Source organism: Panthera pardus, unplaced genomic scaffold (assembly GCF_024362965.1).
Source record: "Panthera pardus isolate Hobbes unplaced genomic scaffold, ASM2436296v1 HiC_scaffold_20, whole genome shotgun sequence".
NCBI lineage: Eukaryota > Metazoa > Chordata > Mammalia > Carnivora > Felidae > Panthera > Panthera pardus.
This window is the reverse complement of record NW_026526766.1, coordinates 12,753,810-12,769,289: the sequence shown is the minus strand read 5'-3', so window position 1 is coordinate 12,769,289 and position 15,480 is coordinate 12,753,810. Positions and strand designations below refer to the sequence as shown.

General features: G+C 39.0%; 1 protein-coding gene across 5 annotated transcripts in view; it reads right to left on the bottom strand.

Annotated features, from left to right (window-relative positions):
- Positions 1–5,452: 5,452 nt before the first annotated feature.
- The window catches only part of SMC5 (structural maintenance of chromosomes 5), a 92,266-nt gene continuing 82,238 nt past the window's right edge, over positions 5,453–15,480 (bottom strand). For 2 of the 5 annotated variants that reach the window (XM_019463623.2, XM_019463625.2), the window contains 8 exons: positions 14,001–14,126; positions 11,245–11,289; positions 10,731–10,826; positions 10,178–10,282; positions 9,856–9,975; positions 8,832–9,011; positions 8,657–8,752; positions 5,453–7,514 (listed from right to left, as the gene is read on the bottom strand). In XM_019463623.2, coding sequence (XP_019319168.1) covers positions 7,374–7,514; positions 8,657–8,752; positions 8,832–9,011; positions 9,856–9,975; positions 10,178–10,282; positions 10,731–10,826; positions 11,245–11,289; positions 14,001–14,126 — 909 coding nt within the window. In that variant the 3' untranslated portion in view covers positions 5,453–7,373. Of the gene's footprint in view, positions 7,515–8,656; positions 8,753–8,831; positions 9,012–9,050; positions 9,070–9,855; positions 9,976–10,174; positions 10,283–10,730; positions 10,827–11,244; positions 11,325–14,000; positions 14,127–15,480 lie in introns of those variants that run through there. The other 3 variants (XM_019463624.2, XM_053907796.1, XM_053907797.1) reach the window with 3 other exon arrangements.

The following is a 15,480-nucleotide window of genomic DNA, read 5'->3' as shown; positions in this document are numbered from 1 at the left end:
GAATATTCCAGATATATCTGTTAAGTCTATCTGACCTAATGTGTTGTTTAAGGCCAATGTTTCCTTACCGATTTACTATCTGGATGATCTATACATTGATGTAAGTTGGGTATTAAAGTTTCCCACTTTATTGCTGTCTATCCATCTAATAATTGATGTATACATGCTTCTTTGTTGGGTACACAAATATTGACAAATGTTACATCCTTTTATTGAATTGATTACTTTATCATTATGTAATGCCCTTGTTTTTCTCTTACAATAGTCTTTTTTGTTTTAAAGTCTGTTTTGTCAAAGGTAAATATAGCTACCCCAGCTCTCTCTTGGTTTCTGTTTGAATAGAATAGATTTAGTCATCTCTTAACTTCCAGTCTGTGTGTATCCCTTCATCTAGAGTATCTTGTAGGCAAAATAGAGATGGGTCCTGTTGTTTAATCCATTCCATCATTCTGTCTACTGAAAGTAGAATTTAGCCCATTTACATTTAAAGTAATTAATGATAGGTATGTGTTTGTTTCCATTTTGTTATTGTTTTCTGGCTCTGTTGTAGTTCTTCTGTTCCTTTCTTGTGTTATTTGATAATTTTCTGTAGTAGGATGCTTAGATTCTTTTCTCTGTGTTTTTTGCTTGTGGTTACCATCAGGCTTACACATAACAACTTAAATCTATTCGTCTATTTTAAGTTGGTAACACTTAACTTTGAATGTATTCTAAAGTACTCTCTCCCCCACATTTTAGGTTTTTAATGTCACATTTTAGGTCTTTTTATCTTGTGTATTCCTTAACTAATTATTGTTATCATAGTTATTTTTACTACTTTTGTCTTAACCTTCATACTAGCTTTAAGAGTGATTAATCTCCCTTACTCTGTATTTAGTTTTCTAGTGAGATTTATTCTTTTATATGTTACTAATTAGAACCTTTTCTTTCAGCTTTTAAAGAGGTCCCTTAGTATTTTTTTGTAAGGCTGGTTTAATGGTGATGAATGCCTTTAGCTTTTCTTGTCTGGAAAATTCCTTATCTTACTTTCAGTTGTGAATGATAAGTTTGCTGAGTAGTGTATTCTTGGGTTTTTTGTTTTTTGTTTTTTTCTTTTAGTTCTTTGGATATATCATGCCACCCTATTCTGGCCTGCAAAGTTTCTGCTGAAAAAAATCTGATAGTCTTCTGAAAGCTTCCTTGTACATAACAACTTGTTTCTTCTTCTGGCTTTGAAGATTTTGTCCTTATCTTTAACTTTTGACATCTTAATTATAATGTGTCTTAGTGTGGGTCTCCTTGGGTTCATCTTATTTGGAACTTAGTGGGTTTCCTGGATTTGGATGTTTGTTTCCTTCCCCAGGTTAGGAAATTTTTCAGCCATTATTTTTAAAAAATAAGCTTTCTGCCCCTCTCTGTGCTTCTTCTGGAATTCCCATAATGCGAACATTAACTCATTTGTTGTTGCCCTATAAGGCTCTTAAGCTATCTTTACTTTTTTTAATTTTTCTTTTTGCTGCTCAGATTGGGTGAGTTCTGCTTTGTCTTTGAGTTCACTGATTCTTTCTTTTGCTTCATGTAACCTGTTGTTAAATGCCTCTAGTGTGTATTTTAGTTCAGTGATTGTATTTTTCAGCTCTAATACTTCCACTTGGTGCTTTCTCATACTGTACATCTCTTTGTTATATTTCTCACCATATTCATCCATTTTTCTCCCCAGGTTAGTGAGCTTCTTTATGACCAGTATTTCGAAGTCTTTAATGGGTAAATTACTTACTGCCATTTCATTAAGTTTTTTCCCTGAGTTTTTATCTTGTTCTTAAATTTGTAACCTACTTTTTTGTTGCTTCATTTTATTTAATTCTCTGTTGGTTTCTATGCGTTAGATGAAGCAGCCACCTCTTCTAGCCTTGAAGAAGTGAATTCATGTACAAGATAAGCCACAGGCTCCTAGATGTGTGTGTTAAATGTGATGCCAGGTTCTCAAGCTGGTGCTTTAACATAAGGAGATGAGGCTCTGTGTATTGTGTAGGCACAAACAGCTGTGTCTGAGCTGGGCCCTGGGGCAGGTGAGTGCAAGCACACAAGCCCTTGCACAGCTGTTTCTCAGATTGCTAGTCTTGTGTGTTTGGGGGATTGCGAGCCCCATTGGTTTACAAAGTTAGATGTCTTGGGGGCTCATCTCTCAGGTGCACATTTTAAAATTTGGGGTGCCTGATGGGTTTGAGCTGAGCCCTTCACTACTCAGGGAGAAGCTCTGGGCTTGCAGTTCTGTCCTAATTGTAGGTCGCTGCACCTGGGGTGGGGGTTGTGGCAAGTTTGTGTCCCAGCCTCTCCTACTCTTGTTTTCTTTTTTGTCCAATGTGTAGGTGTTGCTCAGTCAACTTTTAGGTTATTCTGAGGACATTGTTCCTTATGTAGCTGTAGGCTCAGTGCCTGTGGGAAGAAGGGAGTTCGAGATCTTCCTACGTCCCCATCTCGAATCAAATCCCTACCCTAGGGTGTTTCTTGAGAGAGGAATTGTATGCAAGTCTGATTTTTTTCCCTTAAAATACATACGCGAGTGTTTTGCTTGTAGTACATGTAAATGAAGATTGAATATATAAATAATGGAATATGCGCGAATCCATCAGTGCTGGGAGAGAGGGCATTGATTGGATTGGCTCATGATACTGTTACTGAGCTGTAGTCCTTCTCCCCTTTTTAACAGAGTGGCTGGAGTTTAACTAGGAAGAGACACATAGCTAAAGATGACCTAGTCCAGTGTGGTGCAGACCATGTGACTCAGTTCAGGAGAAGAACAAAAGTAACATGGGCCGCTTGCATGTGGTTCTCTTAAAAGGGGTGACTGTGTCTTCCTCTTACCCCTTTCTCCCTAAGTTGATCATTTGGATACAAATGGTGGCAAGAGTTGAAGCAGCTCCACCTTGGACCATGAGAAAGAACCCAGTTTCGAGGACGGCAGAGCAGCACAATGGGAACTGGGTGAGGAATCCCAGACTGCTTATGCTCTGTTAAGAAAAGAATAAACTTCTATCTTATCTAAGCTCTATCTGGGTTTTTGTTACAGCAGAACTTGCACCTGACCTAAGGTATAAGTATTGATTGGAGCGGCAGTGTCTTAGCCCTAACAACGTGCATTACGTAACCGGAACAACTGTTTACGGGGTAGCTCCCAACAATCCAGAAGGCAAGGTATCTTGATAAAAAGGCAGCATGGTATCCTGGAAAAAAATTAAGCCTGTTTCTTCAGCCTCACCTCTCCCATTTACCAGTAGTAAAAGTTTGCAGAAGTCTTACCATTGCTAAGTTTCTGTTGATCTACAGTTAAAGGGTTGTTGGGTGGAAATACTTGGAGTACAATACAGCTTATAAACAGATTATTATTCCATCTAGTTTACAAAGTAATTTGAGGCTTACCGGGGCTAGCCTAATCACTCCAACGATTCCCCTTCATGATTTAAGACTGTGAAGAGAATGATCTAAGCCACTTGGAAGATTGTTTCCAGCCTAACAGCTAATACTTGAAGGTGAAAAATGACAGGTCAGACAACACTGGCACTATGTGAAGATTGTAAATAATACGAAGAGAACTTAAAATTTATTATTCTATCATAACACTGGACAGTTTGTCCCCAAACTTTTACACTGAAATAATGTGTCTCAACCTACTCCCCAGTGGGTATTTGGCAAGAATGAAGGGACCCCCTGGCCCTGTGCCTTCCCCCACCCCTCTTCACATGTGGGCCTGGACGCCACCCAAGCGTGGAAGCTTGCTCCCAAGAGAATAAAGGAAATAACAAGTTTCTTAATGGGTGACCAGAAAAGTGAGGCACGATTTATAGCAGTCTGCCCCTGAACAGCCAGCCAGCCTGCGTCTCAGTGTCTCAGATGAAGCTGGGGCCCAGAGTCCGAAAGCTGCCCATAGGCCCCTCTCAGCTTCTCCAAACCCTCTAGAATGAATCTAGGCAGAGCAGTCATGCTTTTTCTCTTTGGGGTTAAACAAAGCTGGCTACAAACAAAAACAAAAACCTAAAAAAACAAAATCTTCCAACCAATCGCCAATTAACTAATTTCAGAGCAATGAGGGCATAGTCCTATCTCAACAACAACCCCCCCCAAATCCAAATTTCCCCCCGGGAATAAAAAATAAGCCCGAATGGTCAATAGAGTCAAATCTCCCCAATGTGCAAAGCGTATTAATTAGAAGCTTTCCAAAATAGATGGTGTGAGTATACAGTAATGAGACAGAGTGGAGTATCTTGAGGGTAGCTCATCGACCGGATTCAAATTTCATGAAGGTGTAAGAAAATAATTTTATCTCTACATCAAAAGGCTCCCTCAAAGCGTACAGGTGCCTCTGTCCTTTGAAAAACTGACACAATCGATAAAATAGAACTCTACGTTAACTTCACTTGAAAGGGAATTCTCAGACCTCCACGTATAAAATACACCGTATATTATGCTTTTTAAGATTTAAATTACAAAACTGCAATGAGGCTGGAGAAAAAAATGAAACATTGATGAAGTGCCACTAGGATGCCGGGTGCCGTTGACGCCCCTCAGCTCACCTGCTCCCTTCGACAACTCTGTACATGAAGTATTCTCATTTCGCAACAAGGGAACTGAGTCAAGACAGGAGCTTAATGTATGAAGACAAAATGATTCTTGTGAACGTTTTTAGCAAATCTAGGGCTTCAGGCTAAAAACTGTTGCCACTCGTGTTGTAAGGTGGCTTCCTCAGATGGTTGAAACCTTTTTTCATGATGTTCATTGCTTCCATTAGACTGTAATCTCCTTGCAGGCAGGCAAAGAACTAAATATTTGATGGGTTTTGAACATGGACAGGCAAAAGCACACCAGACAGACTGGCTTTTCACTAAATTCGAAAAACAAAATGACTCTTAATAAGGCTAAAAGTGTGAAAACAGTTTTCACTTCAAATAACCTACACCAGCGGTGCCTGGGTGGCCTGGGTCAGTTGAGTGTCCAACTCTTGATTTTGGCTCAGGTCGTGATCTCACAATTTGTGAGATCCAGCCTTCTGTCAGGCTCCGTGCCAGGCTCCATGCCCAGCACAGGGCCTGCTTGGGATTCTTGCTCTCCCTCTCCCCTTTCCCCACTCACTTGCCCGCGTATGTACTCTCTTTCTCTCTCTCTCAAATAAAAAACACCATACTCCAAAAGAATATGAAAATATGCGTTTATTACCAACAAAGCGTTTCCCACAGAGGTCTTTTTCCCCAGTGACACACACACACATGCACGCCCGCATGCACGCAGACACACACTATGGCAGGACAGAATTACATTTTTCACAGACTAAAGATTCATACTCCAAAGAAAACAAGCACGTGTCCAAAAGACAATCAGAAAGCAAAAAATCTTTACTTTGAACACTAAAAATCTTTGAATAGAGACTCTCTCCTTAGGCAAATTAATGAGGATTTTCTCATTAAAAATACTTGTCACCTTCAGGTTTTGAATATTTTATTCATCAAATCAGACTTTCACTTGGCGTTTGTACAATTTGTATGTAATTAGAAATCAACCCTTGCAGAAAATATATGAAGTTTTAAGTGGCTGAGAATATAATGTTAGACTTATTCTCTTATTAATATGTTAAAATGATACATAATTTTTCATTTACAGTTCAAAATCCAATGTAAAACTAAATATTTGTCCAGTAGAGAAATATAAAATGCTTACAAACAAAGTATGGAATAATTACTGGCATATGTAAATTGCAATAAACTTGACCATTTGATTTGCAAACACAACTCATCTTCAAGCTCCGCGTGCCCACGGGTCACCTGCCTGCAGAAGGAAGATGGTTGGCACTCAGACACAAAACACAGGACAGTAAGCGTGTATCAGTAAAGATATTTTGGTGGAAAGCAAAGTATTAAACAACAGAAACATTTGGGAGCACTGTCCCTTTAACAGGTTACCAAGTTTTTCAATGTTTACGTGAGTTGTTACACCAGTAAAAATGTTTTTTAAAATATTTTCATAATACATGCATTAGACTGAGAAGGCTCTTTTAAAATTTTTTCAAGAAAAAAATACCTTTTAAAGAGAAAATGTCCAAGTGAGAGGATAGACTTGCAGTTCATTATTTTTTGACCTAATAAGAATATAAATTTCCATGGCTATTTATGAATATACAAAGCACAAACTGAATGCAATTCTGCAATTTATTCAAGCTACCAAGTCAAAAAAATAATTCTGTCATGACTGGCACGGATCCAATCCGTTGTTCAGAGAGACGTGTTCTTGGATTCGTCCATTATCTCACAAAATTTATCTTTTAAAAGAATAGAACTGTTTTGGCACTGTTAATTAGTGTAACTCAGAGATAAACAAATGCTTCTCTAATTCTTCCCTGCTCAAAGAAAACAGTTCAAACTAGATTTTCTAGGACAGTGGGGTAGGATCAACATGGTAAGGAAGGACCTCAAAGCTTAAGTTCTAGAAACAGTATGTTTTGAAACAAATCAATGCTTTCCCTCACTCTTGACATAACACTGAGAAATTTCAAATATAAACTGTAGAAACCAGTATATGAAATCTTAAGAAAAAACCCTTCTAAAAATAATTATAAAAATGCTTTTAGAAATTGAAGATGTAAAATACAGTTGACTTTAAATTAAAAAAAAAACAAACCAAACCCACCCCACACACACTTTACAGGGTTATTCTTTAAAAACTTGATTTTCTTCTGTCAATCATTTGCTGTATGTTGCATCATCTAGTGGCCACCTTGTGGCATTTCAAACAAGTCCTATTTTTGAAGCCCAGCATGTTTTTCCCTTGAGATACCAATACGATTAGAGTGTCAAGTTTCATAAAGTTTTTTTAAAGGCCCATAAAATCACATTTCCTAGTGGAGATAAGGTAATCCTTTTTAATAGGAAGAAATGAATAGACTTGTCATAAATTATTATACATTAGTCTAGACATTTCCGTATCAATTTTTAAAAAATTAAATAGAACACTGGGAGGAAACTATGACTTGAGCTGCAGAGTCCTCTTTAGACTCTGACAGTAATTAAAGTTACTCTGGAATTCTAGCTGGAGGTTAGCAGGCCCACCACACTTCCCCTGCACCTGTGATGTAACACAGTCAACACCTTTTATCGTGGGAACCCCGTGACATACGGCCAGTGGGCCAAGGACTCAAGTTCAACAAAAGCTGAAGACTAATTTCTACTACAGGATAATGTTCCACAGACAGAAGTTACTACGGTCTCCAATCATCAACCCGTTTGTGTTTAACAGGTTTCCAAAAATGACTGATCTCTTAGTCTTTAGTGAATCTCCTTTTATTCAAGCGAGCCACACTTAGAAACAGGATTTAACCAGAGAAACGTCACAGCTGTCGCCCTCTACTTTCACTGCGGTTGAGTGAACGTGATGCGCCGCCGCCGCCTCTGGAAAGCCTTTAGGTTCCACCTGTTAGGTTCCAACATATGAGGACCGTTGTAGACAAACAACACAGTCATCTTTTCAGAATAAGGAAGATTCTGCAGGAGCTGTGTTAAAACAAAGGGGCACATAATGCCGTATATTAAGCACGATTTACCGGCCTCACGTGGTGGGTCAAGTCAAATGATACTTTATTTCTAACATAAATGAAATACTTCTGAAGTTCTCAGTTCAACATAAACCCTGCCAGACCGTGATCCTTCCTTGAGCGAGCGCGCCTGAAGCCCGGCCTAATGATCAACATGCCTTGTCAGTATTTCCCAGGCCAAATAAGATCCTACAGCTTCCTAGGTTGACCCTGGAAGTAAGTCCTTCAGAACATCCCTGGGATCCATTCTTTCACTCATTTATCCACAAACACTTCACAAGCAACTTGTACGGTCGTGAAAGATTGGTAGCCTGAAAAGTGTGTGACAGAGGGGTGGGTTTTTAAGGGCAGGGTGTTTGGTAGACAACAGAGCAGGTCTGGCTATTCCAGAGAGTATGTGCCAGACCCAGAAGACAGATTATACTCTTCAATAAAAATGTGCATTTAAGATGGACTTGCCAATGAAATTTTTCATGCGTACTTAGTTTTAAAAAGAAAATCCAGTAACGTTAATAAACACAGCTTTGAGTTTACTGGTCTTACAATTCACCTACAGCACAAGATGTAACAAAAGACAATTTCCTGTTGTAATGGTTCTAGCTTACGGAAAATTCTCTGTAAGGATGATTCTGCTTTTATCGAAGTTAATGTGAGAAAAGAAGACGTTGGCTTAACTTGCGATTTCCTCTGGGTCAGGGCAGTGGTGCTGGTGAACGGTGAAGGGCAGTGCATCCCTGGACGGGCCCTTCTGGGGACATGAGCATCTCAGGTCTGAGTGTGGAATCCCCTGCCGCTTGTAAAAAGTGCTAACAGAGAACTTATCTAGAGAGGGAGTAAGTGCCAAAACCGGGGAGGAAATCTTGGTTCTAGAACATAATTCTATGCCTCCTACGTTTCTTCTTGCAATAATAAGGTCTCTGATTAAGTATGTCACTGGAACTTGTCCCCTTTAGTAATATAAATACTACTGTAATCCTTGGAGTTCCTTTTGTGGGAGTATTTCTGCTCACCTTTATGTACTGGGCCATAAAATCTGCTACATGATGAAGCCACAGGGGACTTCGGAGTTACATGAGCTCTTTAAGATTACCGATTACCCACCTTTGGTGTGATAAAGAAGTACTGAGATGTATTTTCTTTACAAGCAGTATTTACAACCATTTCAAACACTCTCCGTTCATTGATCGGGTCCATTCCCTAAACAACAATGATACTGATTACATTTACATCCACCACAAGATGCAATAAAACCCAGGTAAAGGAGTAAGCTCCACACCTGATTGATCTCATCAACTACTCTGAACGGACATCGATTGAGTTCCTGAAGGGCCATCAAGTACAACATAGTGGACACGCTTCTTTCACCCCCGCTCTGGTGGTGTGGAGTTAACTCATGCAGCTGCGTGCTGCTGCGGAACTTGACTCGAATCCGGATGCCGTACTTATCATAGTCCTCCTGTGAAACGTTCACATACTTGTTGAAGGTTCCGGGTTTCTCGGGCACTTACATACTACTATTCGAAAAGAGACTGAATAAATCCATTAGAAGAGGAAAAGCCGTAAAATTTAGTGACTGTAGTTTTATTTCAACAGATCTGTGAAGATGCCTAAAGGCCTGTAGACGGCAACTAGTTCTTTGATACTTGGTTGTTGCAGTTTATTTGTAAATAAAAAAAAAAAAAAAAAAAAGAAAGAAAACTGAGGTATAGTACCTGCTTTACAAAACAACTGTGAGGATTAAACAATCATCCTGTTTCACCTATAATTCCCCCAACTCCTTTTTTCAATTATTTTAAAGCAAATCCCAGTTGATCACTTGATGTATTTCTGAAAGGAAATTATTTTACCTATACTTGCAATGCCTTAACTTACAGCTCAAGAAACTAGTAACAAATTTGCAAATATTTTCATTCCTGTGTACTCTCTCTTGCTAAAAACGGAAACCACTAATATACTGTATTTCAGTGAAGTTTGCCAATCTGCTTAGGAATGTTGTAATGTGGACAGTGGTGGATTTATAAATCAATTCACGCAGAGCCAAATAACCATTACCTCCCTGGATACAAAAAGTCAGTAAGATGCTAGCGACTGATCTCAAATGTCACACACACACACACACACACACACACACACAAACACAAGTGACCGCGATGGACTCCCGCAGTGGTATTTTCCTTCTTTTGAGCGATTTTTTAGTAAGCAAAACTGTCACAGGCCTCATTCTACAATTAACAATTCACACGTACTCTCAGCACATAATTAAAACTACTCGCCAGGAAACACGTGAAATGCAGTTTTACCTCATTTTCTGTATGCAGATCGACTTCACCAGCACACTGCATGGAACTAAAAAAATTGCTGAATTTTTCATTAATTTTTTCTACGAGCTCTTTTAAAGGATTAAGCCACCTTTCTTTTACCTGCAAATAAATTCAATATAAAAACACAAAAGAAGTATTACTATATTGATAGAAAACTGTCCCTAAGAAATGGAGTATCAATCTAGTCACGAGGACATGTGTAACTATTTGTTCCATGTAATTTCACTTTGCGCCGTTCTATGTTCCCGTGGGATGAATGGTGAGCACGCAACAGAAGAAAAGATAAAGGTTAAATAACTACCTGTGAAATGTTTTCCCTGTATTTATCCAGTTCAACTTTCTTTATCTTTAGTTCCTCAGTTAATTGCTCTATTTCTTCTTCTCTTTTTGTGTATTCCTCAACGACCTGCCAGGGAAAAAGACTATTGAAGACAAATCTACCAAAGGATAAAATTACAGGGAATTGTGCAATTCACGTTCAATTAAAACGTGAAGTGAAAATGCCCATTGTGTCACACTGTTTGTATGCAACTCATTTATGTTCTTGTACTGAAAGTGTTTTTCATCCTCAAAAAAAAATAGACGCTGCAGTATTCCAGGTTAGCCCCACTATTCTTTTTATAAAGGAAAGGCACAGAACAGTGTGTTCCTTAGGAAGAGTCTATTTAAAATTCTAATAGATTCAGAATCTGGCATTTAAAGCACATTGTTCCTGCTGTCTAGCTTATTATTACCAAGAGCTCTAGTACAGAGTGGGAGGCCGGCACTGGAGCGAAGTGTGTGCACGCGCGTGCATGTGGGGTGTGTGGGGAGAGTGGCGGTGCCTGAGGGAGGCCAAAGGGGAAGAAGCATACTGTGGGATTCAGTCCTGTGAAGCAAGAAGCTCTTGATCTTTCTTCAGTTAATAAAGCATCAATTTCATCCAACGTGTTTGGAAGATCCTGGAAAGCCTAAAGAAGAAAAGAATGGTCTATTATTAGCAGACAGTACAGCAAAGGCAGTTCAATTTGAATAAATATTCTGCTGAGTATCTACTATGTGTTCAACAGCATGCTAGCATACAAGAAATCAAAGGAACTAAACAGGGTTTTGGGCCTTCAAATAGCTTACTCTTTAAAAAATGCGAAACATATTGACTGAGTAACACTGGGTAACACCTTAAGGCAGAGTATCAATGTTGAGTATTACAGTAAGCAGTACATATCATACAGACTAAGGGAAGTATCAGTTCATGCTAGAGGAGCTACAAGAGAGTTAAGAGAAGGTAAGAGGCCTCGACTTCATCTCTGGGCCTTAGAGCAAGTAGCTAGGGAAAAGCAAGGCAGAGGGGAGACAGGAAGCTTGGAAAAAAGAATGAGTGCTGCATACCATGGGGGGTGAGGAGTTGTGTCCATTTGGAATGGTGGGTACTTGCTGAATTGGTAGAATGGGTCCAGAATATGTGGGGCATTGAAAGAGAGCAAGAAGTTAGAACTTTATACTGTACTTATGAAGAACGACAAAAGCATCTTAAGAATCCGGTTACTCTGACGGCAGAATCTCACCGTAGTACAGCTGACCCTCGACCAACACAAGGTTGGGGAGGCCGACCCCCACTGTGAGTCAAAAATATATGTATAACTTTTGACTCTCCTAAACGTAACTACCCACAGCCTACTGCTGACTGGAATCCTTACTGATAACATCAACAGTGGATCAACACATATTTTGGATAATACATGTTTTATATACTGTACTCTTACAATATAGGAGGCTAGAGAAAAGGAAATGTTAAGAAAAACATGAGAAAAATATAGCACTGTTATTTATGGAAAAAAAATTTACACATAAGTGGACCCTCACAGTTCAAACCCCTGTTGTTCGAGGGTCACCTGTACGACCTTTGGAGTCCAGGCGGTAGAGACAAGTCAGGGCAGACCCCTTCCTATCTGGGAGGAAAACGGTACACTGTGTTGCTAGCACAACCTGCAATGATCGCGTGGTATGAAGTACAAAATGTATCTTAAAACTCTGAAAAAGACCTTGAAATAATACATTAATATCTTATGTCTTTTAACTGTTTCGAAAGCAGTTCAACATCTACAGCCCTTCAGATAGGAAGTATCCGCTGTCGACGTGACTTGTCCGCTGGGCTTTCACCCTGTGCTTGACTTAAATGTGCTGGGTGTCTTCACCTGACTCCCTAACGGGCATCCTAAATCTTAGATGGTCACGCAGAAATCTTCACACACCCTCCCTACCAATGTGAACAAACCTATTTCTCCTTCAATCTTCGTCATCTCAGTCAACGGCAGAATGTAGGGGTTGGTTTTCTCTCCTACCCTCCACCTCCAATCCATCAGCAAGTCCTGCTACTGTCAGTAACAGATCCTCAGATTGGCACGCTTCCCTCTTCTCCAGCCTCCCACCCCGATCCCTGCTGCTATTATTTCTGGCCTGGTCCAAAGCAATAATCTTCTAAACGGTCTCACTGCACTAGTTCTGTGTCCCTACTTGATTCTTCACCTGGCTGGCAGTTAGAGTGCTTTCCTACATGCCCGTCAGCCACATCCCTCTTGATAATCTTCCAGTGGGTGCCATCTCAAAATACAACCCAAACTCCTTCTGTGGGCTGTAAGACCCTACATGGTGTGACTTGTGCCTTCGTTTATGCCTGGATTACCAAGTTTCAACCGACTGAGATTCCTTCCATACTGACACATGACGCATACACTTCTGCCTCGGGGCTTCATGAGGAGCAATTTCCTCTGCCTGGAACACTCTTCTCCCCAAACACTCACTTGACTAATTTCTTCTCTGCATTCAGGAATCATCTAAAATAGTTATCTTCTCAAAGGAACCTTCCCTGACACTCTATCCTCTTACCTTGTTTTATTTTTCTTCTCAGCACCTCTCGATAGCCGACATTATCTATTTGCTTTTTAATTCGTTTGTCTGCCCCACCCTCCACACTCGGATGTAAATTTCAGTAGAGAAGTATCTGTCTTGTTCAAGGCCTGATAGATCAGTAACATTTTTAATATACGAATTATCTTCTAATTTTCTTTCGAAAACAGTACAACTTATCAAGGGTGGAATTGTACTGCTACTCTGAAAGAAACTACAGACATTGGACTAATATTTACTTCTTTTGTAACTAAACGTACTTAGGAAAAGTTCTAGTATATTTTCATAGAAACAACAACCACACAATTTGTCTCATAGCTACTAAATCCCCATTATGTACCCTAATAGATCCGTTCTCTGTGGTGTCTGTGTCTGATACAGTAGAGTAAAATCTTTGAGGATTTGAAAATTCTAATCTAAATGAGTTTTTTTCCAGTTCTATTTATATCTTTAGTAGACATTCATTAGTTATTAAAATAGAGATTAGACATTAATTATTGAAATAGGGAAATACATATTTCACTACCTACTGAAATTAAGATAAAGTATTTTATCTAAATATTTTAAAAGTAGTTTTCTATTTTATTTAGACATTACTCTGCAAGAAGTAGGTATGTTGGACAAGGTGTGACCCCTACTTGGCAGATAAAGCTTAGGGTCACGGGGCCCCAAGTCATGGTAGAACGTGAACCACGGGCAGCATCTCATTTATTAACTGAACTCAACAGTATGTTAGCACATAAAATACAAGGAGGAAAGGCTCTTTTCTCCTTTTCTTACCAACAGATGTTAGCCCTAAAGATCAAACCATAAATAAGCACCCTCATTTCCAGAAAAATATGTTCACTTTGCCTTTTTCTAAATATCCTCTATTTACTGTTTCTTATAAACTAATTACCAATGCTATGTGTCCATAAAAAATTACAACCCACCTCCTGCCCCCACCTCTTACGGGTAGGTTGGGGGAAAAAAGCCTTTTGTCGCAAGAATGAATGTTCTGGTAGTGGTAATTGGGCAAGGGGACAGCAACAACCGACAACTGGTGCCCAAGTTTGAAGACAGTAAAGAAAATCCATTAAGCTTGATGACATACACATTCAGCTTAAAAATGGGAAAATCCCATTATTTCTTTCAGCACATTATGTTTCTTATGGCACATTACAATGACTACACACTTTGAGCTTAAAAATAACGTGCTGAGTATATAACTTGTAGCCGTATATACTTTTTATACTTACTGTCTGGTATTCTTGAGGAACCGTCTGCTCTGCGCCCAGGTTACATACTTGCCTAGCTCTCTTCATCAGCTCCTTGCATTTCTGCAGTAATCTCTGTCTGCTTTCATCCAGCTCAATGAAATGTTGCTAAATATAAGGAAACATTTTTGACAATTTGTAGGTTACCGTTAGAGGATGACTTTATGAAATGACCACATTATACATGTATCTTGGAGGCACTGTGGATTCAGTTCCAGACCACCTCAATCAAGTGACTATCACAATAAAGCAAGGCAAGTGAATTTTTTGGTTTCCTATATAACCAAACATATATATTTTATATATACACATATAAACATGTCATATATATAAAAGTTATTTACTATACTGTAGTCTAGTAAGTGTTCAACAGCATTATCTAAAAAAACAATGTACATACCTTATTTAAAAAATAATTTTATTGCCAAAAAAATGGTAACCACCATGTGAGCTAGTAGCAAAGCCTCTTGCTTACCACAGGTCACCATAACAAATATAATAATGAAATATTATGCAATATCTGAAGAATTGTAGCACAGTAAAGAAATAAAATGAGGTATGCCTGATATCAAATAAATTAGGGAATCTCGATTGATAAATCATCTAAAAACCATACCTCAAAAATCCTGACAGCTTTTGTTAGAGAGTAAATTTGAACTTAAACTTTAAAATTTATCAGCACATAATGTGACATTTCTCTAGTCCTTAAGACCTCTGAAATTTAAATTCGCTTTCTCCTGAAACAGTTTAACTTAGCTATATATAATCATGCTTGAATAAAATTTGAAATACACAGTACATAGGTTTCCTATCTGAAAACTCAGTACTCAAATGTAAAGAGAACCTTTCAATAATGTTTGGTAGTTTTCCAAGTGCCTTTCATGTACTTATCATTTATTCATGGACCCATTCATTCCTTCACCAGATAATTACGGGGAATCCATTATATAAATGTCAGTATTTTATTATGCACTGAACAGAGAGAGGTGAATAAGGAGAAAGCTACACAAAATTATTATCATAAAAGAAACAGCTACTATTTATTGAAAGCTTATGTGCTGTGCGCTTCACATAGGATTCCCTCCTCACAATACCGTACAATGATATTATTTCCCATTTTGCACATTAAAAAAAGAATTAAAGCATCTTGGCCAACCTCACACATTTAGTTGCAGGCTGTCAGGATTCACATCCTTGCCTGCTTCTAGAACTCCTGCTCCTTTCATTATGGCACCATGTCTCTCAGGGGAAAGCAAAGCCAGCATGTGAGTGGGGGGAGGGAGGGGAGAATGCAGGAAGGGCAGAGTGGTCACAGAAGCTATGACAGGTGAATGGTCTTCAAGGACAAGTAAGAAATGACTAAAGAGGAAGCAGCAGAAAGCATTCCTAGGACAGCTGATTACAAATGTGATGGAAGGAAAGCCTCCTTAGAGGCTTATTTTGGGAATGACAAAACTACCAT